The sequence below is a fragment of the Diadema antillarum genome, unplaced genomic scaffold, assembly GCF_040938485.1.
Source record: "Diadema antillarum isolate AM-2024a unplaced genomic scaffold, OU_Dant_1.0 scf00000167, whole genome shotgun sequence".
NCBI classification, from domain to species: domain Eukaryota; kingdom Metazoa; phylum Echinodermata; class Echinoidea; order Diadematoida; family Diadematidae; genus Diadema; species Diadema antillarum.
Window position 1 is genome coordinate 33,569 of NW_027271056.1, and position 20,960 is coordinate 54,528.

The window sequence follows — 20,960 nt, forward strand, 5'->3', positions numbered from 1 at the left end:
ATTTTGATATTTCACTGGAGCATGAAACACAACGCCCTTCCTCTGACTGTATTTCACTTTAAATCGCCAGTTTTCACAGACCGACACAAACAGACATTACCTCTCTCGAGATACAAAGACTGAAATACATGTATTACTGTATACGGATGGCAGTGATCTGACAGTAGAGATGCTTGTGTGAGAAGAAAAATATCTTTGGTTGTAGGCCCTACATCTTGTACCTCTGGACCATCCTCACGCTCCGGACGCGTCGCGTCCGGACTTCACTGAGTACTAATAGTAGTTGCCAAAAGAATGTATGCTGCCCTCTTTTGTTCAAGTCAACGCGCACGCAGCTCATGATTCCTTCTGCACGTGATGTGGTCCTAAATTAGTACACTGTTTACAACCGTACGGTAAAGCTGCTAGTACGGCAGTATACTGTACTCAAATGATCGATCTATACGGTGTATTTTCACACAGTCAGTCTCTATATAGCTCTCCTCAGCCGGCCAGCCGCCGTACAATAACTTTACAGTACACGCCTACCTAACCAGTGTGTGGTGTTATTGATTGCTTTCCTCCGTTGACATTAATAGCCCTGCCGCACAGACTGAGTGGAGATTGGATCTTGTAAGTTGTTAATCGTATGTAAATTTACCGGTACAGTAAATTTACTTCATTGCTTTTGTGTTAGATCACGTGTGACATATCAGTAGATTTCACACAACACATTCATTGACATGACACTGAGACTCTATTCCCAATTCTCTCTGCTGATATTATTGTACCATACCGTTGGTACAAATACTTTGCCTTGAAAGTTTCTTGTTAAAACTATTGCCAATAGTATTGGCAGAGCAGAGGTGACTCAAAAGAACTAGCTAGGGCCCATTAGGGGGTCTATTCACTTCGGGGCTGCGCCTCTCAATGAATACCGTAGTGCTTTTGGAGGCATCGAAATTAAAGTGGCCTAGGCAAAATATATTTGTTTTTTTATATAGTTCGGGTCAAAACAAAAGAAGGGGAAATTATGGGGGGGGGGGGGGGGGGATGCAAAGCGAGAAGTTGTATGAATGATGGATGAGATGTTATGAAGAGATCCTACATTGACCAATATTAAAAGAAGCATGTACCAGCGCATGATGTCAGAACTGTACTGCTTTGTGATGTGCGTTAAAAATGTTATATTGTAAGCGCAACGCATAAATGCGAAACTAGCCTAGGCCTATAGACTCTAATGGATAATGCTCAATGTCAAAATTGTTTTTTTTAATGACATCACAATTGCTTTGTTAGAAATTGATAAATTTTTCACAGAGTGACAGTACGAGCAGTCGCAATTTTAAAATTGCAAATAGTATGATTGAGGGTACCACCTATCATCACCCTTAAAGGATCTGTAGCTTGTTTATTCCAAAAGTATAAAACAAAGTTGCCAAATTTTTACCTCAAATATGCCATAAATACTGCAGTTTTGAATGTCGTGACCGTTCTGTTGATTCTGAATCTCCGTTGGAAAATAATGCAATATTAGTGCATGCGATACATTTTCTTCGCGCGGCTGAAAAGGGTAGGGGAGAGCGGGGTGAGTTGGGACGCGGGTCAAATGGGACACGTCCTCTGAATCAAAAACTGTTCAACCAATCAGCGATTGGCTAATATCTACAATAAGTCCCTAGCAACCATACATCACATTAAGAAAGCCATGCAGTTCGGCAAATTCTAAGTGGTCATAAATTGCTATTGAAAATTTTCCCCCAAATATGATTTTTTTTTTAAATCAGGTTAATTAACCTGTTGTCTTTGTATTCATGATTTCAAGGGCACAATTGAAGCTGGTGGTGAGCCTTATTGATATGCAACTAATATAACTTGTTTTTGACAAATGCCTGCATGGTTACTGAGCAGTTGTACATATCTATGTATATGCCATGTGAGGGACAGTTGGGACAACGTGTCCCATTTGTCCCTCATAATAGCATTACATGTAAAACAGTTCAGATTTTCAAACATGTTGTTCAAACTTGTTTTGTTGAAATAAAGATCATTTTAAAGCATGTTTGACTGTTTTCATTACCAATGTTTCATTACGCCTTCAAACTTTGACTTTTCCGACATGTTTATAGGATGTCACACTTTACCCCACTTTACCAACACCGTCCCATTTCTCCCTTGCCGTTGTCCCACTTTACCCACGGGTGGGTCAACTTCTCCCCCAAAATAAGGTTTTTTCTTTTCATTAACTGCAGAAAATTGAGAACAGTGCCACCCCCAGTTTATAGCTCTTTATGTAACCTACCATATGAACCTTCATGCAAGCCCGCAAGGAAATGTAATCATCTCTTTTATAAAAAGATATCAGAAGAAAATCGGCGAACTTGAAATAATGTCCCACTTCTCCCCGCTCTCCCCTACCTTACGATCGGCACCCCCTCCCTCCATAGGTAATACACTGAATTTCACAGTCATGCGCTGTTACTGAGCGGATGTGTAATTGAAACTGTTTAGTTTGGTTTGTTAGTTTGTTTATGGGTTTGATTTCCGTTTCTTCATTTTTATTGTTTTCATAGCTAATGGCACTTAATCCCGCGCGTACCTTTTCGTTCTATACGCAAACAGCCATGATACGCAGGGTGCCGATGTCAAGGTACCCTGCCGATAGGTGGTACCCTTACCCTACTTTATGGAGTGTCAACTTCTGACGTAGCTGAAAATACCTATAATCACGTGAAGCTCTTTCAATCAATCACTAGAGGATACATTTTTGATCCAAAATAAAAGATCCACTAGTGATATTAAACTCACTTAGTGGTCACTGTAAGTTACAATATTTAATGCAGAAATTGTGAAATACTGTACGATCTGAAATTTTCACGGTTTTATTTTCGCAAATTTTGCGAATCGCCTTTGAACCGCGAAAATAACAACCCGGGAAAATAACAACGCGCGAATATTCAGTTCAGTTGGACCCTCGCAACTGCGAAATTAACAACACGCGAAAATGTCCTCCAAGTAGCAATTCGTGAAAATATCTGTATGCGAAAATTTCAGCTCGTACAGTAGTCCATAGACTCTAACAGTAGCTAGACAGTAGATGCCTTTATGGTCTCTGAACGTAACTCTAGTCTTGCTAGTGGTGGTTACTTACAGTTTATAATATAAAAGAGGGATTTATTTTAGGTTCTACTGGCTAGATGTGTGTCAACTGTCGTGACGTCTATCTGCACCAGCAGCCGACTTGGCAGTGTCTAAAGGGGCGATCACACATCGCCGGTTTAGATGGCGGTTCATGGCGGTTCTAAAACCGCCGTGAACCGTGTCCCAACGATGGCGGAAAGCACTTAAACGCGATGTGACTACGTTCTCAACACGTTTTGAACAAGGCGCTAACGCGGATTGGCGCGGTAGTAACACGGATCTCCCCGAAAGGTGGAGGAGTCCATACCAAGCCCTTGTAGTTGGATGCAATCAGAGCCCTTTCACTCGTCTTCAATGGGTTACAACAAGGAGGTATTGCTTTGTTAGGTACAAAAAGAGAATTTCAAAAGAATTTGCGAAACGTAACACCCTGTGTATTTACAGATAGACATACACTATTGTAAGTGCAATAAGCAATTGTCTTCAAGTTTCATCGTGCTTTTTTTCTCTCTCTTTTAACTTTTAAGATATCTGTATGAACTGTTATTAAGAGACATACATGTCAAAGCAGAATCCAACATAGTTTACAAATTTCCTGTTCATTTACAGGTTTATATTTATCAAGTGATGTAGAAGTACTTGCTTGTGTCAACATCTCTTTTTTTCCCTTTCTTAATTAAGTTTTCACATATCTCCAACAACAGTCCATAAAAAGACATACATATTTAGGAAGAATACAGTATATCTGCACAGTTTCCTGTTTATATACAGGTTCACGTAACATAATAATGGTGGGTTTTTTTTCTTCAAGTTTCAACATCGCTTTTCCCTCTACTCTCTTAAGTTTCAACATGTCTGTATCAACATGTACTCTTACAAAAAGGCGTACATAGTCACGAAAGCAGAACCCAACATATTTACGTAAGTCTTCTGTGTATAACTTACAGGTTCACGTAGCTGGCCATTTTTAGGCTATCAAGCTTTACCAAAATTATGCACACGCCTTGTAAAGTAACTGATGTAGGCTACTATTCAACAAACCTACCAACTTTTTGAATATTAAATTTTCTGTTTTACTCTATGTGTTAAAATGAAAAAAGTAATGAAACTTTAGCGTTCAATACAATATTTACCCGATCTAGTATTATGGGTTCATCTTTGCTTTTTTCCCCATTTTTTTATTGCTCCGCCACGAAGTATCGCCGGAGGCATTATTCTCTTTTAAGTTCTACATTTGTTTCTGCATGAAAAGTTATGGCAGTGTTGACATGGTATTATCACGGATCTTGCAGTGCAAACACGGAGGAGCCGTTCTTTACATGGTGGACGGTGTTTTGAACACGGTCCATTTCAAACCGCCGAGACCGCCACGAAAAATTAAACATGTTTAATTTTTCTGGCGGTTCTCCGTGGTTCTCCGTGGTTCTCGGGGTTTATGGCGGATGAGTGATGGATGACCAGGGTTTGTGTACGGTGTGAACACGGTCTTTGGCGGAGCACGGCAATTTGCCGAACCGCCATGAACCGCCATCTAAACCGGCGATGTGTGATCGCACCTTAAGTGTCTACCTTAAACGGTAGACTCTAGAGAAAGTGTACACAGCCCTGTGTCATCGCTGTCTGTGTTGGTGGTAGTGTTGTGTAATGATACACAAAGTTGTCACTAGATCTATCCCCCCCATTCCATTATGATGACGGGATAATGTCAGTTAGATAGGCACTTCACTCAATTCAAAGCGACTTAATGCAGCAGCTTGCCCAACATAGCAATTTATGGAACTCATATTCTAACAAAGAATGAACGTGTGTAGATGAAGTGACCAGAATGGTTTGTCAATCAACACTTTGGGAAGCATCTATTTCATTGTGGTGTTTTGAATACATTAACAAACTTTTTATGTTATCATTGCCAAATACCAAGCTTGCTGTCAGGTGAATGTACTGGCAGGCACCATTTATAAGGATGCTACTAGCATTACAGATGCTTATATCAGTGAAATTAAAAACCAGCCTGTCTCTCCGTACAGTTATGGGTAAGCTCGGCCTAGCGGGTAAACTCGGCCCCCATCGCCCTCATGCTATTGGCTGAGTTTACCCGCGAGGCTGAATTTACCCATAACTATGGTACTAAAAATGGTTTCAATCGGAATACATACAGATGTAGTCCAATTGTTGGTAACATTTACCTGGGAACATTTCGTTCCTCCAATCCGCAAGAGTGCCTTTCTGTCCAAACTGATGACTTTAAATGATTCGGTCAAGAGTAATCTATGAGAACAACAACTGCTCCGTTCGACAGATTTGAAACCTAAGTGCATGTGCTAGCCAATAGCAGTGTATCCTTTTGACCAGGCACTTGTGTGACATTGTGTGGCGCCGGATCGCTCTCTGCTGGGCGCGTTTCACTCAAAACCTTTCGCACGCCACTACACAGCTCGTAGTGAAAGGGCCTTGTCAAAAGGCTAAAAACCGCGCGACTTTCATGCATGATAATATAGCCGATGCGCAAAGTGCCACGCAAAAGTTGTTTCGAAAAACAAAGTCCTGAATGAACAGGAGGTATGGATTTGAACTTGTAGAAAAACGTCTTTTCAAGACCATGGAATCAATCTGAAAATGAACAAGTACACAGCTGGTATGAATTAGATATATGGAAAGTATGTATAGTTTGAAAGTAAGCCATTTGCTAGTAAAGTAGGACACTTTTAGATGTGCTTAAATTTGTCTTTCTTTTTTAATCGTACAGAGACACCACTCTTTTGACTCAAGGTGCTCCCACAGCACAGTATAACTGTGTGAAGGAGTGCTATGGGGTTACCAACTAAATAGCAGAATGTTGAATGGTGTTGTAGCTCCATCTCCCCATCTAATATGACCAGATTGAGTCAACCCCAAACATCATGCCCTTCCCCCATAGATTTCATAGAATTGTTGTTTAATTCAAATCCAAGAATACTAAATTTACCTCCATTCTTAAACTAGTCCTGCCTTTGTTTCTAGAACAATCAAATTTTTGCCCAATTGAAAACCTTTCTTTACTATCAAGCAATGTCAAGACTCCATCCCATTCATAGCGCACAGTTGTATATGTTACAACTGTATATTTAACCAATTAGTACAGTCTACTATGTCGAAATATTGGGTCCCGTGAGATTTTCGTGCCAAAATTGATTTTTTTCGCTAACTTGGTCAATTTGGGGGTGCTGAATCCAAACAACTTTGGTTCCATTTTTTCCGACTACGTCTTCAGTCGCCATTTTGAATTTCAAAATGGCCGCCAAAGCAAACTGTATTTTGACCCAATTCTCATAATGTGAGCATCATAGAAGGTTCAGATTTGATGCAAAAAACATGTTTGTGATGTCAGACATTCTGATACACCATTTTCTAATATTGTAGATAGCTTTGATACAATTTTTAGGCAGCCATCTTGAAATTCAAAATGGCCGCCATAGTTAAATATATTTTTACCCATATCTCAGGTTGTAAGCATTGTGTGGAGTATAAATTTGGGGCAAAAAGCATGCTTATGATGTCAGTGATGCTAATATATACATTCAGTTATTTAATGATGGATCATTTTCCTTAGCGGCCATCTTGAAATTCAAAATGGCTACCATAACAAATGTAATTGGACCGGTATCTCATATCGTATGCATTGTGTAAGGTTCTAATTTGGGGCAAAGAGCATGCGTATGCTGCTAGACATTCTGAAACATCTTTTTCTGAAACGATGGTTCATTTTGATATTAAAGGTAGCCATCTCGAAATTCAAAATGGCCGCCATACCAGAATGTATATTTTGACCCATATCTCATGTTGTACGCAATATAGACAGTTCACATTTCGGGCATAAACCGGGCTCATGATGTTGAACATTCAGATGCACTTTTCCCTCCCTAAAATTGCACATCACTTTCAAGGCTGCCTTCTTAAAATTCAAAATGGCTGCTTTTCATCTAATATCTCTGGTTACAAGCAACTTTAAGACATATCAATGTTTATGGCGGCGTACAGTGATGTACATTCTTTAAAACACACACACATAGGGCCTATACATTCTGTAATAATAGATTATTTGTATTGGTCGCCACTCTTGAAATTCAAGATGTATTTCGACCATATTTGGTGCTGTAAGATATTTAAACTGCAAACCCAAGCATGGTGAAACACTCATGTATAAGTCAATCACTTCATTGAATATTGCGTAAGCGGAAGTGTTTCCTGTCCTGTAGGTACACTGTTGTGTTGAAATGCAAACAGGCTGCCATCTGAAACATTCCTTTAAAAGCATAGCGTTTGGGTAAAATTTGTGAATGGGAAATCATGTGATTTTGATGTTAAAAACAAATGATTAAAAAAAAAAACCCTCTTAATAACTGTGTCTGAGTGACTAAATAATGCCCCATTTAGACGATTTGCTTGTAAGAACTTACAATGTTAGCCCTATATACTCTAATAATTCGTGGGATAGTCACTTAGATAATTGAATGTTTTCTATATAGGCTCATTCCCTGCACGTGTTTTTAAATAAACAGCACTCTAAAGCTGTACACAGGGGAGAATTAGTTCTAAATTCTTCCAGAAATAATGACTTTTGCATTTCTTGCTGTTGAGCATGATAATGAATTCTGTGGCTACCGTTGGTGTAGGAAGCTCGAAGCATTTTATAATAATTGAACAATTTATGCATACCCTTTGGAAATATCTACAATTTAATGTATCATATTTATATGTATTAGAGGCATAAATTAGGTTGTGAGAGTTTACGAGGTTAATTCTCTATTGTATCAAGTCTCTACGAGGGTAAAGCGGGAAATTGTCCTGGTTGAAATCATCCACGCCAAACTTCTGGAAGGCACGGACTGTGTCATAGCACATTCTGCATGATTCAAGGTTTAGATACTTCTTGGTCCATCTGCTCTTGGAGACATTCTCAAATTTTCAACTTCAGCCAGCACCATGAAAGGCATGTAAAAGCAGACCTTTAGTTGTTCCTGTTTTTTCGCAACAAATTGCAGAGCATAATCTCTCCAAATTGTCAATTGTACCTTTATCGTTTCCTTTTCCAGTGATGGAGCAGACAACATGCAATGCAGTAAGTAAAGCAAACTTACAAGATCCATCAGGATAATTGAAATGTTAGAGTCTACGTAATAATCATCAATATCTCTCATTTTCCCGTTGCTCTAATACATACAATGGAATGAGGCTATCTGTTGTGAGTGACGGGTGACAGTAACTCCCATGGCATCTTTGATGAACTCTTGTTTGTTGTTTTTTTCTTTCCATGATGTGGTCTCTGTGTCAGATGGAATTGACTGCTCAGTATTTCAACTTTCAGGCTGATTATTTGGCTCAGTTTTTTGAGTTTCTAAGGCATGGGTAGGAAAAATGAACCTTTAATAGTGAGAATGAGGAGAAGGCCATGAAACAATGAGATTAAGAGTGATTGTGGAATTACTTAGAACTTATACCTTTCAATATTGTATCGTTTAGCAATGACTGGCTAATGACAGGTCTATCAGGCTGTAGAACCAGTAGAAATGTTATGAAGAATTGGTGATCCCTTAGGCTTAATGACTTTGGATCCAATGTTACATGGTGTATTTTTTTTTTTGCTCGAGCTGAATGTCTGGCCTTTCTCACAATATTCCAGAGATTGATGTATTCTAATTCTCTCAGATACAAATTCTTAGTACAGAACATTAAAACTGCCCTTTTCATCTCTTTCTAGAGTATCTCCCTTGAATGTTTCTGATACCTGACTGCCAAACACCACATTCATCAGCTTCAAGGCAGTGACAATTTCTTACATTACCCTCGTGTTATGATCTTCTAAGTTGTGGAGGAATTCTGATGGATGCAAGCGCCACAGAACTGAGCTATCATTACTCCTTTGTAGTTTTAGAATCATTGGCTGTACAGCAGTAAGCATCTTGGAAGTCTTGATAATTGAAGATGACCCACTCAAGGGCAATCAGGAAAAAAGCCTACCTCTTCCTTCTTCATTCTCTGTTATTCCAGAAATATATCTAGCAAACCTTAAGTGTGTCAGTTTATGGCCAACACACAAGCTTGTGAATGGGATGCCTGGTAGGGTGACCATGGCATTTCTTGCCATTGCGAGACTTTTCCTTTTTTGTCTTCATTCTCTTGAGGCAGCATCAAGTTTTTGAAGATCACCTTCAATTGCATCAATGCTTTTGTACAAGTATTCATTGATTGGGATTAAATAATCATTAACGAGGTTCCACAACGCAAAATAACGTGTTGCCTGAGAGGCAAAAACGAACCGTTTTAGCGCGCAGTTTGCGAACCGCATACCCGCACGGCTATAGGGGATGTAACGCTAACACGCTTGCCCACACTATCGGACAGTGGTATGCCCCCTCCCCCCCCCCCCCGCTACGTAGTTTTTGCCCGTCAGCATCTCTTGATGACGTAATTAGAACCTCATCATTACATTTTGAATTGAGAGATGGCTGTCATTCTGCGTGAACTGGAAATAAATTCAGTCTAACTAGGACAATTTTGGCACATTCATCTAAGGTGCTTACCACAGTATTATAATTATGTTTTCTATGGCGGCCATCTTGAATTTCAACATGGTGGCCTATCTAATGATCCACAATTAGGAAACAGCTGTACTGGACCGTTGGACACCACAAGCAAGTGCATTCTTGAAAATTTGATGCTTCTACAATAATTGCAAACTGAGATATGGGTAAAAACGTTATGGCGGCCATTTTGAATTTCAAGATGGCGGCCTACAAACTCTACAAAGCAATCCACAATATCAGAAAATGATGTATCAGAGTGTCTGACATCATAACGATGTATTTTGCACCAAATTTGATGTTTCTACAATGCTCACTTTGTGAGATATGGGTAAAAATACAGCTTGCTATGGCAGCCATTTTGAAATTCAAAATGGCAGCCTACAAATTGTATCAAAACAATCCACAATATCAGACAAAGATTTATCAGAGTGTCTGACATCACACTCATGCATTTTGCACCGAATTTTAAGCTTCTACAATGCTCACTTTATGAAATATGGGTCAAAATATAGTCTGCTAGGGCGGCCATTTTGAAATTCAAAATGGCGGCTGAAGACGTGGTCAGAAAAAATGGAACCAAAGTTTTTTGGATTCAGCATCCCCAAATTGACAAAGTTAGCGAAAAAAAATCAATTTTGGCACGAAAATCTCACGGGATTACATAGTAGCCTCTACTAAATGTGTATCATTCAATAGTACCTATACATGAAGAGTTTGTATCATTTAAAAAAAAAAAAACCAAACCAAACCAAACAAACTTGCAATCTGAAGCTGGAAGAGAGAAGTCATGCCATGAGCCACCTCACAAATAAAATACACTTGGAAATACATTATTGTGTGCCACGATACTTCATTGAGTGTACAGTGAACAATGTATCTCTCTATTAAAACTAAACTGATCCTGCTACACAATACTGTTATAGTAGACATCAAAAGGCTATGACCCTGTAGGTTCATACAAATGGGTTCAGTCTCAGTCTCAGTAAAGTTTATTATTAAAGTTACGAAGTATTCATTGTTGTGAGTGCAATAACGATCATGTCATGTTTGAATCTATCATGCAGTATTTCACAATTGTTCTGCTTGTGCATTGTCATTGCATGAATCGATACTGTCTATAACACCTCATCTATAGTAAAGTGGAGTTAAGTCTTAGACAATTATTGTCAGTGTGAATGGTACCTGAGAAACAATATCTGTAAAACCAGAAACATTGCCGCCTGAAACTTTTGTGAATTGGAGCCACAGCCTTTTTGTGGGGGCATGACTTTTTCAAATTGCTGACCATGAATAAAATTCAAGTAAAGATCTAGTTACTATAGGCTAGATACTTAAAAAAAAAGAATGCACCATAGTTCAACCTCCCGTGCCAAAATTTGACCACGCACAAAAGTATAGATTGTACATGGAGTCAGCAGTTAAATTTAGATGACGTTATGGTCAAATTATTGGTGGCTTGCATTACATGCTTGCTCCATGTAAACTTGTAAATAACATTTTGTCGCTGGGGTGACAAGACCGTGTATCTGAAATTTTGGTGAAAATTACTTTTTTGGATTAATGGTCAAATAATGGGTTAAGTGATGTCCTGTCCAAATCCCAACTGGCTTACTCCAATAATGAAGCCACCACGGCATGTCAAAGGAAAGGCTATTCCATTTGGCCGCCATGTTTTTTGGCTCTCCTGAACATTTGACATTTCGTAGATACGAGGTCTTGTCACCCAAACGACGATTTGTATAATGTAGAGGTATAGATGTGGCCCATTGCAAGTATTTTCACACAGTGTTGAAATTTTCATGCATTTTGGGTGTTGGAATTTTCATGCATTTCGCACAACCAGAAACTAGCGTGGAAATAAAGCTGTGTGTTCCAGCAGTTGGTGTCTTGAATCTGTGGAATTGAAAACACATGAACCTCTACTTGCCTGGATGAGCTCAAAAAATTAGTAGCACGAAAATATCCACTTTCACAGTATGCTGGCATTTTCCATGTTTTAAATCACTTTTAACTATACTGCTTTTCCTGCCTATTGCCCTTGGCATTCCTCAAGGGAGGTGTGGGGGGGGGGATATATTTGTACAAACTTCCTCTTCTTAAATACACAAGAGCATAAAGTTCTTTGTACATTTGAAAAAGATCTTGGCAAGATGTAGTTTGAAATGTTAAATTGAATTCACTGATAACAATGAACTATGAGTAATTTGTAATCAAAGCTGTAGTCACTCAACCTATGCCAAATCATAATTTTCGAAAATGATTTTGTGAGTGAATAGAAAGAAGACCAGCTGTTTGTTTAGTAGAGATGAACAATCTTACCGATTTTTTATTGTTGCTCTGGTTTCCCTTTTAAGTACATAGAGTTATATATTTCATGTTCATTTCTTTATTTAAAAAAAACAACTGCAGGATTAATTCTTCACCAGGGACTGCAACAACACCATAAATACAAAGGGGAAGGTATTTGTTCCTCACGAAACACAAAAGAAGAAGAAAGAAATGACATTTCTGTGCTAATAGGAGGAAACCATGGCCACCATGGCATCGCCAGGAAAGGCTGATTCTGGACAAGACCCTGTCGCCAAGCTTGCTGCTTTCCTCCACCAAAATAACTCAGGTGAGAACCAGCCAATAAGTAGTCTTACACTGGGCAGTAATTGTTATTTTATTCTGCTGTTAAAAGAAAATTCAGTACATGCTGGTTTTATGATCCAGGAAAGAATAAAAGCTATAAAGATGATAATTGTTACTGGTTGATAGTGAGCATCGCTGTGGCCCAAATTCACGGAGGTGGTTTAAACCTCGTTTACACCTAAACCATTGTACAAATTTAGACCATGGTCTAAAATAAGCATGAAATAGGCATACCTTTGACATGCACGTTTGTTACTGGACATCTGTTGGCGTATGCAATCTGTCAATCATATTTACGCAGGAGAAATTTGTGTGAACCATGGTTTAAATTTGTACCACCTTCGTGAATTCGGGCAGATAGCTTCGTGATCAGAACTAGGGTATGGAATGTTAGTAGTGTGAGATTCAGGTGTTTGTTACTTTACTTGGATATTCTTTTTGTTTTTTAATTGTGAGATTCTGTAATGGGTATTTATTTCCGTCTCACATGACAAGATATTATAAAGGTATAAATTTGAATGCACAATCAGTGAATGCACGTGTATGACTTTGTGTAATGTGTACAAGTGTATGTCAGGCCTGCATATTGGTGAGGTTTGTTGTCAGAAACTTATATAAGCAACTAAAGTGGGCTGATGTGAATGCAATGCCATATGATATGTTTGTGGCATACACATTGTGGCTAGAGCATGATGTTAGCATTGTTCGTCAACAGGAATGCTGTAGTTTTGTTTTCATTTTCTGTTTTCTGGTTGTTGTTCTGTCTGCCTGTGTGTGTGTATGTGTGTTACCTAGACATCAAGATTTTGACAGGGAAGAGCAAGCTGTCCCTCACCACTGTCTACTTGGCAATTCTCAACCGATGCTTCGCCACGACAAACCCCAGCGACTCGCCCACCGAGAGCTGTGAAGGCGCCCAGAGATATGACGCCGAATCTGTAGCATACCTGAGAGACATTCTGCACAGGACAGTGGCTCTGAAGGTTGGTAATACATAATGTTACCCCAGAAGGGTCAGGATGAGTATTTTGCAGTAGGGGCCTGAGTAGAACCTTTCAGAGTTTGACAGAGTTAGCTACATAATATGCTCATGCTGCAGGTCACGTAGCTGTCCACTTATGGTTAAGGGAAAGCTGAATTACATAATGCACATAACCAGAATTTTTGCCGGGTGTACTCTGTGTATTCTTGGATTGTCAATAATAAAAGAGCACTCTACCAGTCTCTTTCAGACGGCAGGGGGAATAATGGCACCTTTAGGCCTAACATACATGTACATACATGTGTATGTAAATCAACATGTTAAAAATACATGTAGGCATGCTTTCGTGTGTATATATTGGTAATGAAATTCAGTGTTTGATTTTTTTTTTCAGTTTTATTCCTCTATTTTACTATCAGTACTAATAGATAGCAATTTTAAAAGTTTTGTTGTGTTTGGGTGCTTTCTCCCAACAATGCATGTAGCTGCTTCACGAGACGACCACACTGCAAGGTGCTGTGGACGTGTCCCGTTTCCACGCCCTCAGCGTCCTAGAAGTCAAGAGGGTTCCCATTCACCTCTTGGTCGGTCTCAGTTCCTTGCGGCACCAGCTGAAGGTGCTGATATGCTCCAGATGTGTACACTCGCTACAGGTACGTCCCATAGAATTTGGTTTATTATATCTCCTGGACATCAGCGTTCAGACTTTTCAGTTCTAAAATAGTCATTGAGATATTGTCACTGTTTACATGGCAGAACACATACTCACAAATAAACCACAAAACATTTACATAGCATTTAGATAAAACAGACAAAAATAAAAATGGCTAAAAGAGATGGAACATATGGGCCTGGGGTCCCAAAAGCTGAATTCTAAGATGTTGCCTAGAGACTTGAGACCCAACAAAAATATAGTAACAAATAAATATTTCACACGTTACAAATGTTGATATGAAAGCATCGTACTACACTTGAGAAAATGAATTTAAACATGAATTTAAAAAGTTATTGCTTTGATGTTGAAAAAACCCTGAAAAACAATATTAAATACCTTTCAAAATATACAGTCATATGAGAAAAATAAATTTGTCATCTTATTCTTTTGTTTCCAAATTTCAAAATTTTTAACGAGAAACTCAAGTACCAAGTGAAGTAGAATTAAAAATCAATTGATTATGCACATTACCAATATGTGATTATTTTTACCCAAATTTATGATGTCGTGAACATTACTACAGACACTACAGACCCTGCATAAAAGATTGAAAGTTATGTCAGTCTCCTCAATTACAGTTATGATTATAAAAAACTGTATTGTGATATTACACGACTCCCCCATCCTATGTTTTGAATATAGTCAAAGTAGTAATCCTTAGTTTCTGTGGCTTTGTCAAATGTCTGAAGCATGAAATGGCTTCATTGTATTTGGACTGTCAGGACCCTTTTTGTTTAATGTGCAAACGTTGTGTGGTGACATGGAATCTCAGCCGTCATCAGTGCACGCAAATTCTTGGCATCGCTATGGCGTGAAGACTAATCATTCAAATTGAACACGTAGTTACCATTGCACAACAAGCTACATGCCTTCAGGTGTTGTTTACATTGAACTCTTTGAAGATGGAATCCTTTTTTCTTGTGACATTTTTTGTGTAATAAAGTCAATTCTTGCCATATTTGGGACAGCATGAAGAATTGTGTGCTTGTCAGCAGTACTTAACAAACTGATTTGAGTTGTCTCTAGCAGCATGGTGACTATGTTGTGCAACGGTTGAGCAATCGTGAGTGAACAACAAACAGAAATGGGTGCAACAAAGGATGAAACTCGGTCATATGTGAATCATTCTGACATGCTTCAGAGCTCTGGAAAAGCCATGTCAGATCAACCAGGTTATTGACAGCTGGAGAAATTAAAGTTTGTTTGAGTGAACTGAATGCAGAGCAAACTAGAGAAGCCCTCTGAGAGCGCAGACCTCCGCCGAGCAGCTCATTTCCACCACTGTTCTTGTCCTTCCGTAGAGAGCAGTGATTTCTACCCGTACATGCTGGAAATCGTCCAATTTCCCAATGATATAGAAGCCTTTTGTTACGTTAGCAATGCCAGCTGCACGGCACGCCTCGCCCTGGACCAGAAACTAGAGCATGCACTGTAATGCACATATGTGACTGTGCACCTCAAAACAAACAAAAAGTCGCACACAATGATTTTGCGTGAGGACTGAAAATAAGTGACATAGGTCAACCTAGCCGAACTTGACTTTTTCATATTTTCTGAAAGAGCGGGTCTTCTTTTACATTATGCTAAAATTTGGTATCATAAAACGGGCAGGAAAGTGTGTTTTTTCAGTAGTTTATCTCGAACATTTTGGTAGAATAGTGTGATTAGGTGTGTCTTTAGAATCCCTTTCTCATTTCTGAAAAACTTTGTCCACACTCTTCACTTTGAACTCTAATAACTTTTGAAAGGATAGTGCTACTGCTTTGAAAGTTGGCATTAATTATGGACAGAATGTGTTAACGAGGCATGCTTAATTTCAGTTTAATCTAATAATCCCTTCATTGTTGTTACTCTGGTGGTTTACTTCCTGTTTTTTGTCCCATTCATCGCACTGCCAGCACGGTTTGGTAAAGATTAAGCGCTTGAATAGACACTGTACTTCAGAGCCTCTTTTCTCAGTTCACACTTTTCCTGAGTTTGAGCTTTCTTTCCAATATTTAGATAGGTTAGGAGAGTCCATTTGATTTGAGCTGTACATCATTTTAAAGCTTAAAGTCTGCTCTTTCAGAATATGATCTTAACTAAACTTTCATGTCTGGCGACTTTTTGTTCGTTTTGAGGTGCAGAGTCACATATGAAACCTAAAAAATATGCAACTTGAACTCCCAAGTTCATTGACCCTACCTGCATAAAATATCGAAAAATCCTTCATAAAATCCATAAAATTCCTGCATCACTACCAACACTTAATCATCTGTTTGTTGTGTCATTCTCAACCTTTCCTGTAAGTTTCATCCAAATCTGTTCACAACTTTGTGAGTTATTTTGCACACGGGCAAACCAGCTGTAACAAAAACATAACCTCTCTTGGCAGAGGTATGAATGCTGCTCATAGGAGACTTTTAGGACAGTGTCTAATGTATGTTGCTGTCCATTCTCTTTTGCAGATGCTGCTGGTGGGATGCGGGGGTGATAAGGCAGAGGAGCAGGATTGGCCAGTCCTCCATACTCTCAACCTCAGCTACAACTACATCGAGGCTCTGGACGAATCGTTGGTAAGTATGTCTAGGGAGACTGAATCTTTCACTTGACAGTGGTAGATGATTCTGTATGAAAGAAAAACATCATGTGAAAACAGGCAGGGGATGTCATAGCTATCATTGCCAAAATGCTCCCAAGAAGTTGAGAGGATGCCCTGGGAACCAACTCACTATTTCAAACCTTTAATGTTGACTCACATTTGATTGCTTGTTTGTCGTTTTTTTCCGAATATCATTGGTCTGCTGCGTGTAATTAAATATTTTAAACCCAAACAGCTCTTCTGAGTCTTTAATTTTGCCTGTGACAATTGCTGTAACATTTGTAGAGCTATTGTTATTGTTTCTTGTTTGTCTTTCACAACTGGGGATTTTCTTGTTTCACACGAGTACAAATTATCTATGGATAGTAATGGGTACTTACACTTCACCTTCATTGTGTGTTGATGTGTGTGTGTGTGTGTGTGTGTGTGTGTGTGTGTGTGTGTGTGTGTGTGACTTTCTGTTTGCTTCATAATTACTTTCTATTCAACCTGCACACAAAGTAAATGAGCTTATAATTTATCCATTATATTTTATTAGTATGTGCATTACCACAAATGATTGATAAGCAGGCTAATTATTGAAGACCTCATAGATCCGGCACATATTTAATGTAGCATTCCGAGTCATTGTCTTTTTGTTGCTCCATTTATAAACCACATAATTGCACTGAGAAAGTACATACATTTTGAACAATAACAGTATCATTTAGTTGTAATAGCAAATATGTATGTTAATGTCTATATTGATATTGGACACTTGTGTGTCATGAGACAACAACAACAACAACAACAACAACAACAACAACAACAACAACAACAACAACAACAACAACAACAACAACAACAACAACAACAACAACAACAACAACAACCTAAAAGTCAAGAAACGGGGATATCCGTATTAACTTCAGATTTGTTTTTAAATGATTTAGCAATTTGAACTTGTCATAGTCCTTGAGTATGGTTACTATTTCTTTTCCTGATTAGACTCCTGCTGGAATATCATGATTGATATATGCATATTATTCATATGCAGACTACTGGAAGAGAATTGAAGAGTCACTTTCTGCATTTCACCTCAGTTTATGGTTTTGATGATCAAAATTTGTTTAAAAACAATATTTCTAAGCTTTGTGTCTCCAACAGTCGAATTGCTGTGTACACTGAATATTTTGTGAGGTTTTTATTTTTGTGAATTTTGTGAGTCAGGTGCTAGTTGCGAATTTAAAGACACACAAAAATATTGACTCTGATCCTGATATGAATGTGATGTGCACGTACATGTCTCCATTCAGTATCGTACTCCATGACTGCAAATTTAACCACTTGCAAAATCAGTAGGAAGTTCCGATTCGCAAAAATTTAGACTCGCTAGATATATGGCGTATACAGTAAACCCACTCCAGAGTCAAGATTGTGTCAACTGGCACATTCAAACAAAGGTATGATAGGCTTAAAGAAGATTGGATACTCCAAACATAATCAACACAAATACCAGGTTTCCGATATGCATTGGGCTCGTTCGATTACATGTATCTTTTATGAATGGAAAATGATATGATTGTTTGTTGTTTGCTACATAACTAATTTATTGTCAGAGCATGACTTTTATACTAGCAATCATATTGGATGATGTTTTATATCTGAGTAACATGAAAGACTATTGGGAATTGTGCAACCTTTTCTCAGTTGTGTTCTCAGATATATGCAGGAGCCTTAGAATATCTTGAATGATTCCATATTTATAAACTTTTGTATACAGTTAATAGTAAGTGCAATATGGTTCACTTCTCCTGTGTATACCCACTTTTCACTAAATTTGTATTATGAAGCAAAAACATAATGGGGTGGCTTAACTGGTGCACCTATGTCACAAGACTAAAATAAAACTGAATAGCAGTGAGGCAATACTTTTTGATGAGTCAGCAACATTGCAGTCGATACAGATTTTTGTTGTTGTTGTTGTTGATGTAATCACACTTCAGGCAAGAAGTGAAATGAAAATTTTCATGTAGGTATTCTAAATCCCCACTTCTCAACCGTTGGTTCATGAAGCTCTCTTAGGTGGGCTGTTATGTCAGCCAAAAATAGAGTAACAAAACTTGGTTTTACTAGGCCTCACAAAAATTTGACAGAGCCAAAGTGAGCCTCGGGTTGAAGAAGGTTGAAAAACCCTGTTCTAAATATATTCATGTGCTAATACAAGACATATCTACAAATGTTTTATCAAGATTCGGCCCGTAGTAAGTGTTACTAGTTAACAGTGAGCTGTAACTTGATGACATTCTTTTTCACACTTCCTTGCACCGGGGAAGTTCTCGTTACTGGCATGGACTTTGACTCGTTATCTTAAAGGAAACAAATCCCTCTGCTATGCAATCAATGATATTCTCAAGACAACAGTCTGGCAATCACTATGGTGGAACGCTGTTGAGTGATAAGTGTCGAGAAAATCAAGGTTCTTGGATTACTCTCATATGCAAACATTATTGTTGACATTTGTTATCTGTATTCGACAACTGCAAAGTGCTGTAATGCATTCAAAACTCTTGTGTAGTTATTTGCAGTATTTGATTTGAAAATGACAGTTATATGTTAAACCATTATAATTATAGAAACTACATGTTTGCCAGTGAAAACTAATTCACACCCCACAGTCACGGCTTGATCTCCTCTCTCTCAGTATCTGATTTTTGCACAAATACCTCGAAACTTTAAAAAAAATGCCTGATGTGTGCTTTCTGACTTTTAGAGTATGTTGTTGTTGTTGCTTTTCTCCAGATCATACTCTTAAAAAAGAAATGTTTTAACAACTTAGTAAATGATGACATAAATGGTATCCTGGGGTACCAAATGAAAGTCAGCCAGTTTGTCGAATTATTTATTTTTTTAAAAAGGTTGTACCCTGGGTTGCCAAAAGTGGAAATTATTTTGGTGCTGGAGCTAGCAGTGCTAGCCACTACACTGCAGTGCACTGAAGCACACGCTATTGCTAGCACAGCGTGCCATGCATACATCGTATACCATGCAGTGACATGGGAGTGACTATGTACACGCACACACATTTACAGTACATGCATTTCTCTGCGGCTGTCCTCGAGTGGACGTGAGATGGCGATACACAATGCAGTAACCCGGGGTAACGCGTGATGCAATCAAATATATACAACTTGCACTTTTGCCCTCAAATATGCAGAAATTGAGTAATGGAAGTGTTTATACAGCTTACCTGAATTAAAATGTCAAAATTCATTTCCATTTCTCATGGTTGTAGTCACAAACTTGATTGCAAGAGAAACTTGCTGAATTTTTGTCTCGCCCACCGGAGGTGAAGGCGAGACTAAGGGATCCAAATGGCGTCCGTCCGTCGTCCGTCCGTCGTCCGTCGTCCGTCGTCCGTCACAAATTTTAAAGTTTACCTGCAAGACTCTCTTATGATGCATAACTTGGCATAACTGTTACAGCAATGGCAGCCACACTTGGGTGATAGAAGCACTAGGGGTATCTTCATGTTATGGTGTTGTCAGAGGTCATCTGATGATGTCAAAGGTCCTTTAAGGTCATATATTAAAGAGTATGTGCAAGACTCTCTTTTCTATGTTAAAGTTTACCTGCAAGACTCTCTTTTGACAAATAACTTCACATAAGTTGCTTGGATTACAACCTAACTTGGGTCATAGATGCACTGGGGGTACCTTCATGTTATGGTGCCGTTGGAGGTCACAGGATAAGGTCAAAGGTCATTTGAGGTCATAAGTTAAAGTTTACTTGCAAGACTCTCTTATCACATGTAACTCGACACATGTTGCTACAATGGCAATCAAACTTGGGTGATGGATGCACTGGGGGGTACCTTCATGTTATAGTGCCGTAAGAGGTCACATAAGGTCAAAGGTCATTTGAGGTCATACGTTAAAGTTTACTTGCAAGACTCTCTATCACACGTAACTCAGCAAATGTTGCTACAATGGCAATCAAACTTGGGTGATGGTAGATGTCTCTTGGGAAGTTGAAGGTAACCACAAGGTCAAAGGTTACAGACAGGGGTCAACGAACTTTTAGGGCCCAATGTTAAGTCTTTAGGGCGCATTTCGTTTATGGCTCATAACTTTTGATCCCTTTGTCCGTTTGTGACCAAACTTGGATGGAAGATGTCCCTTGGGGAGGTGAAGGTCGTCACAAGGTCAAAGGTCACAGACAGGGGTCAACAAACTTTTAGGGCCCAATGTTATGTTTTTAGGGCGCATTTTGATTGTGGCTCATAACTTTTGATGCCTATGTCCGTTTGTGACCAAACTTGGACAGTAGATGTCCCTTGGGGAGTTAAAGGTCATCACAAGGTCAAAGGTCACAGAAAGGGGTCAA

The 20,960-nt window shown here is 38.8% G+C and overlaps 1 protein-coding gene across 1 annotated transcript in view; it reads left to right on the forward strand.

Annotated features, from left to right (window-relative positions):
* The first annotated feature begins 587 nt into the window (after positions 1-587).
* Positions 588-20,960, forward strand: part of LOC139722558 (uncharacterized) — a 46,867-nt gene continuing 26,494 nt past the window's right edge. The window contains exons 1-5 of the mRNA XM_071633848.1: positions 588-612; positions 12,093-12,300; positions 13,113-13,300; positions 13,785-13,952; positions 16,462-16,569. Coding sequence (XP_071489949.1) covers positions 12,213-12,300; positions 13,113-13,300; positions 13,785-13,952; positions 16,462-16,569 — 552 coding nt within the window. The 5' untranslated portion in view covers positions 588-612; positions 12,093-12,212. The remainder of the gene's footprint in view (positions 613-12,092; positions 12,301-13,112; positions 13,301-13,784; positions 13,953-16,461; positions 16,570-20,960) is intronic.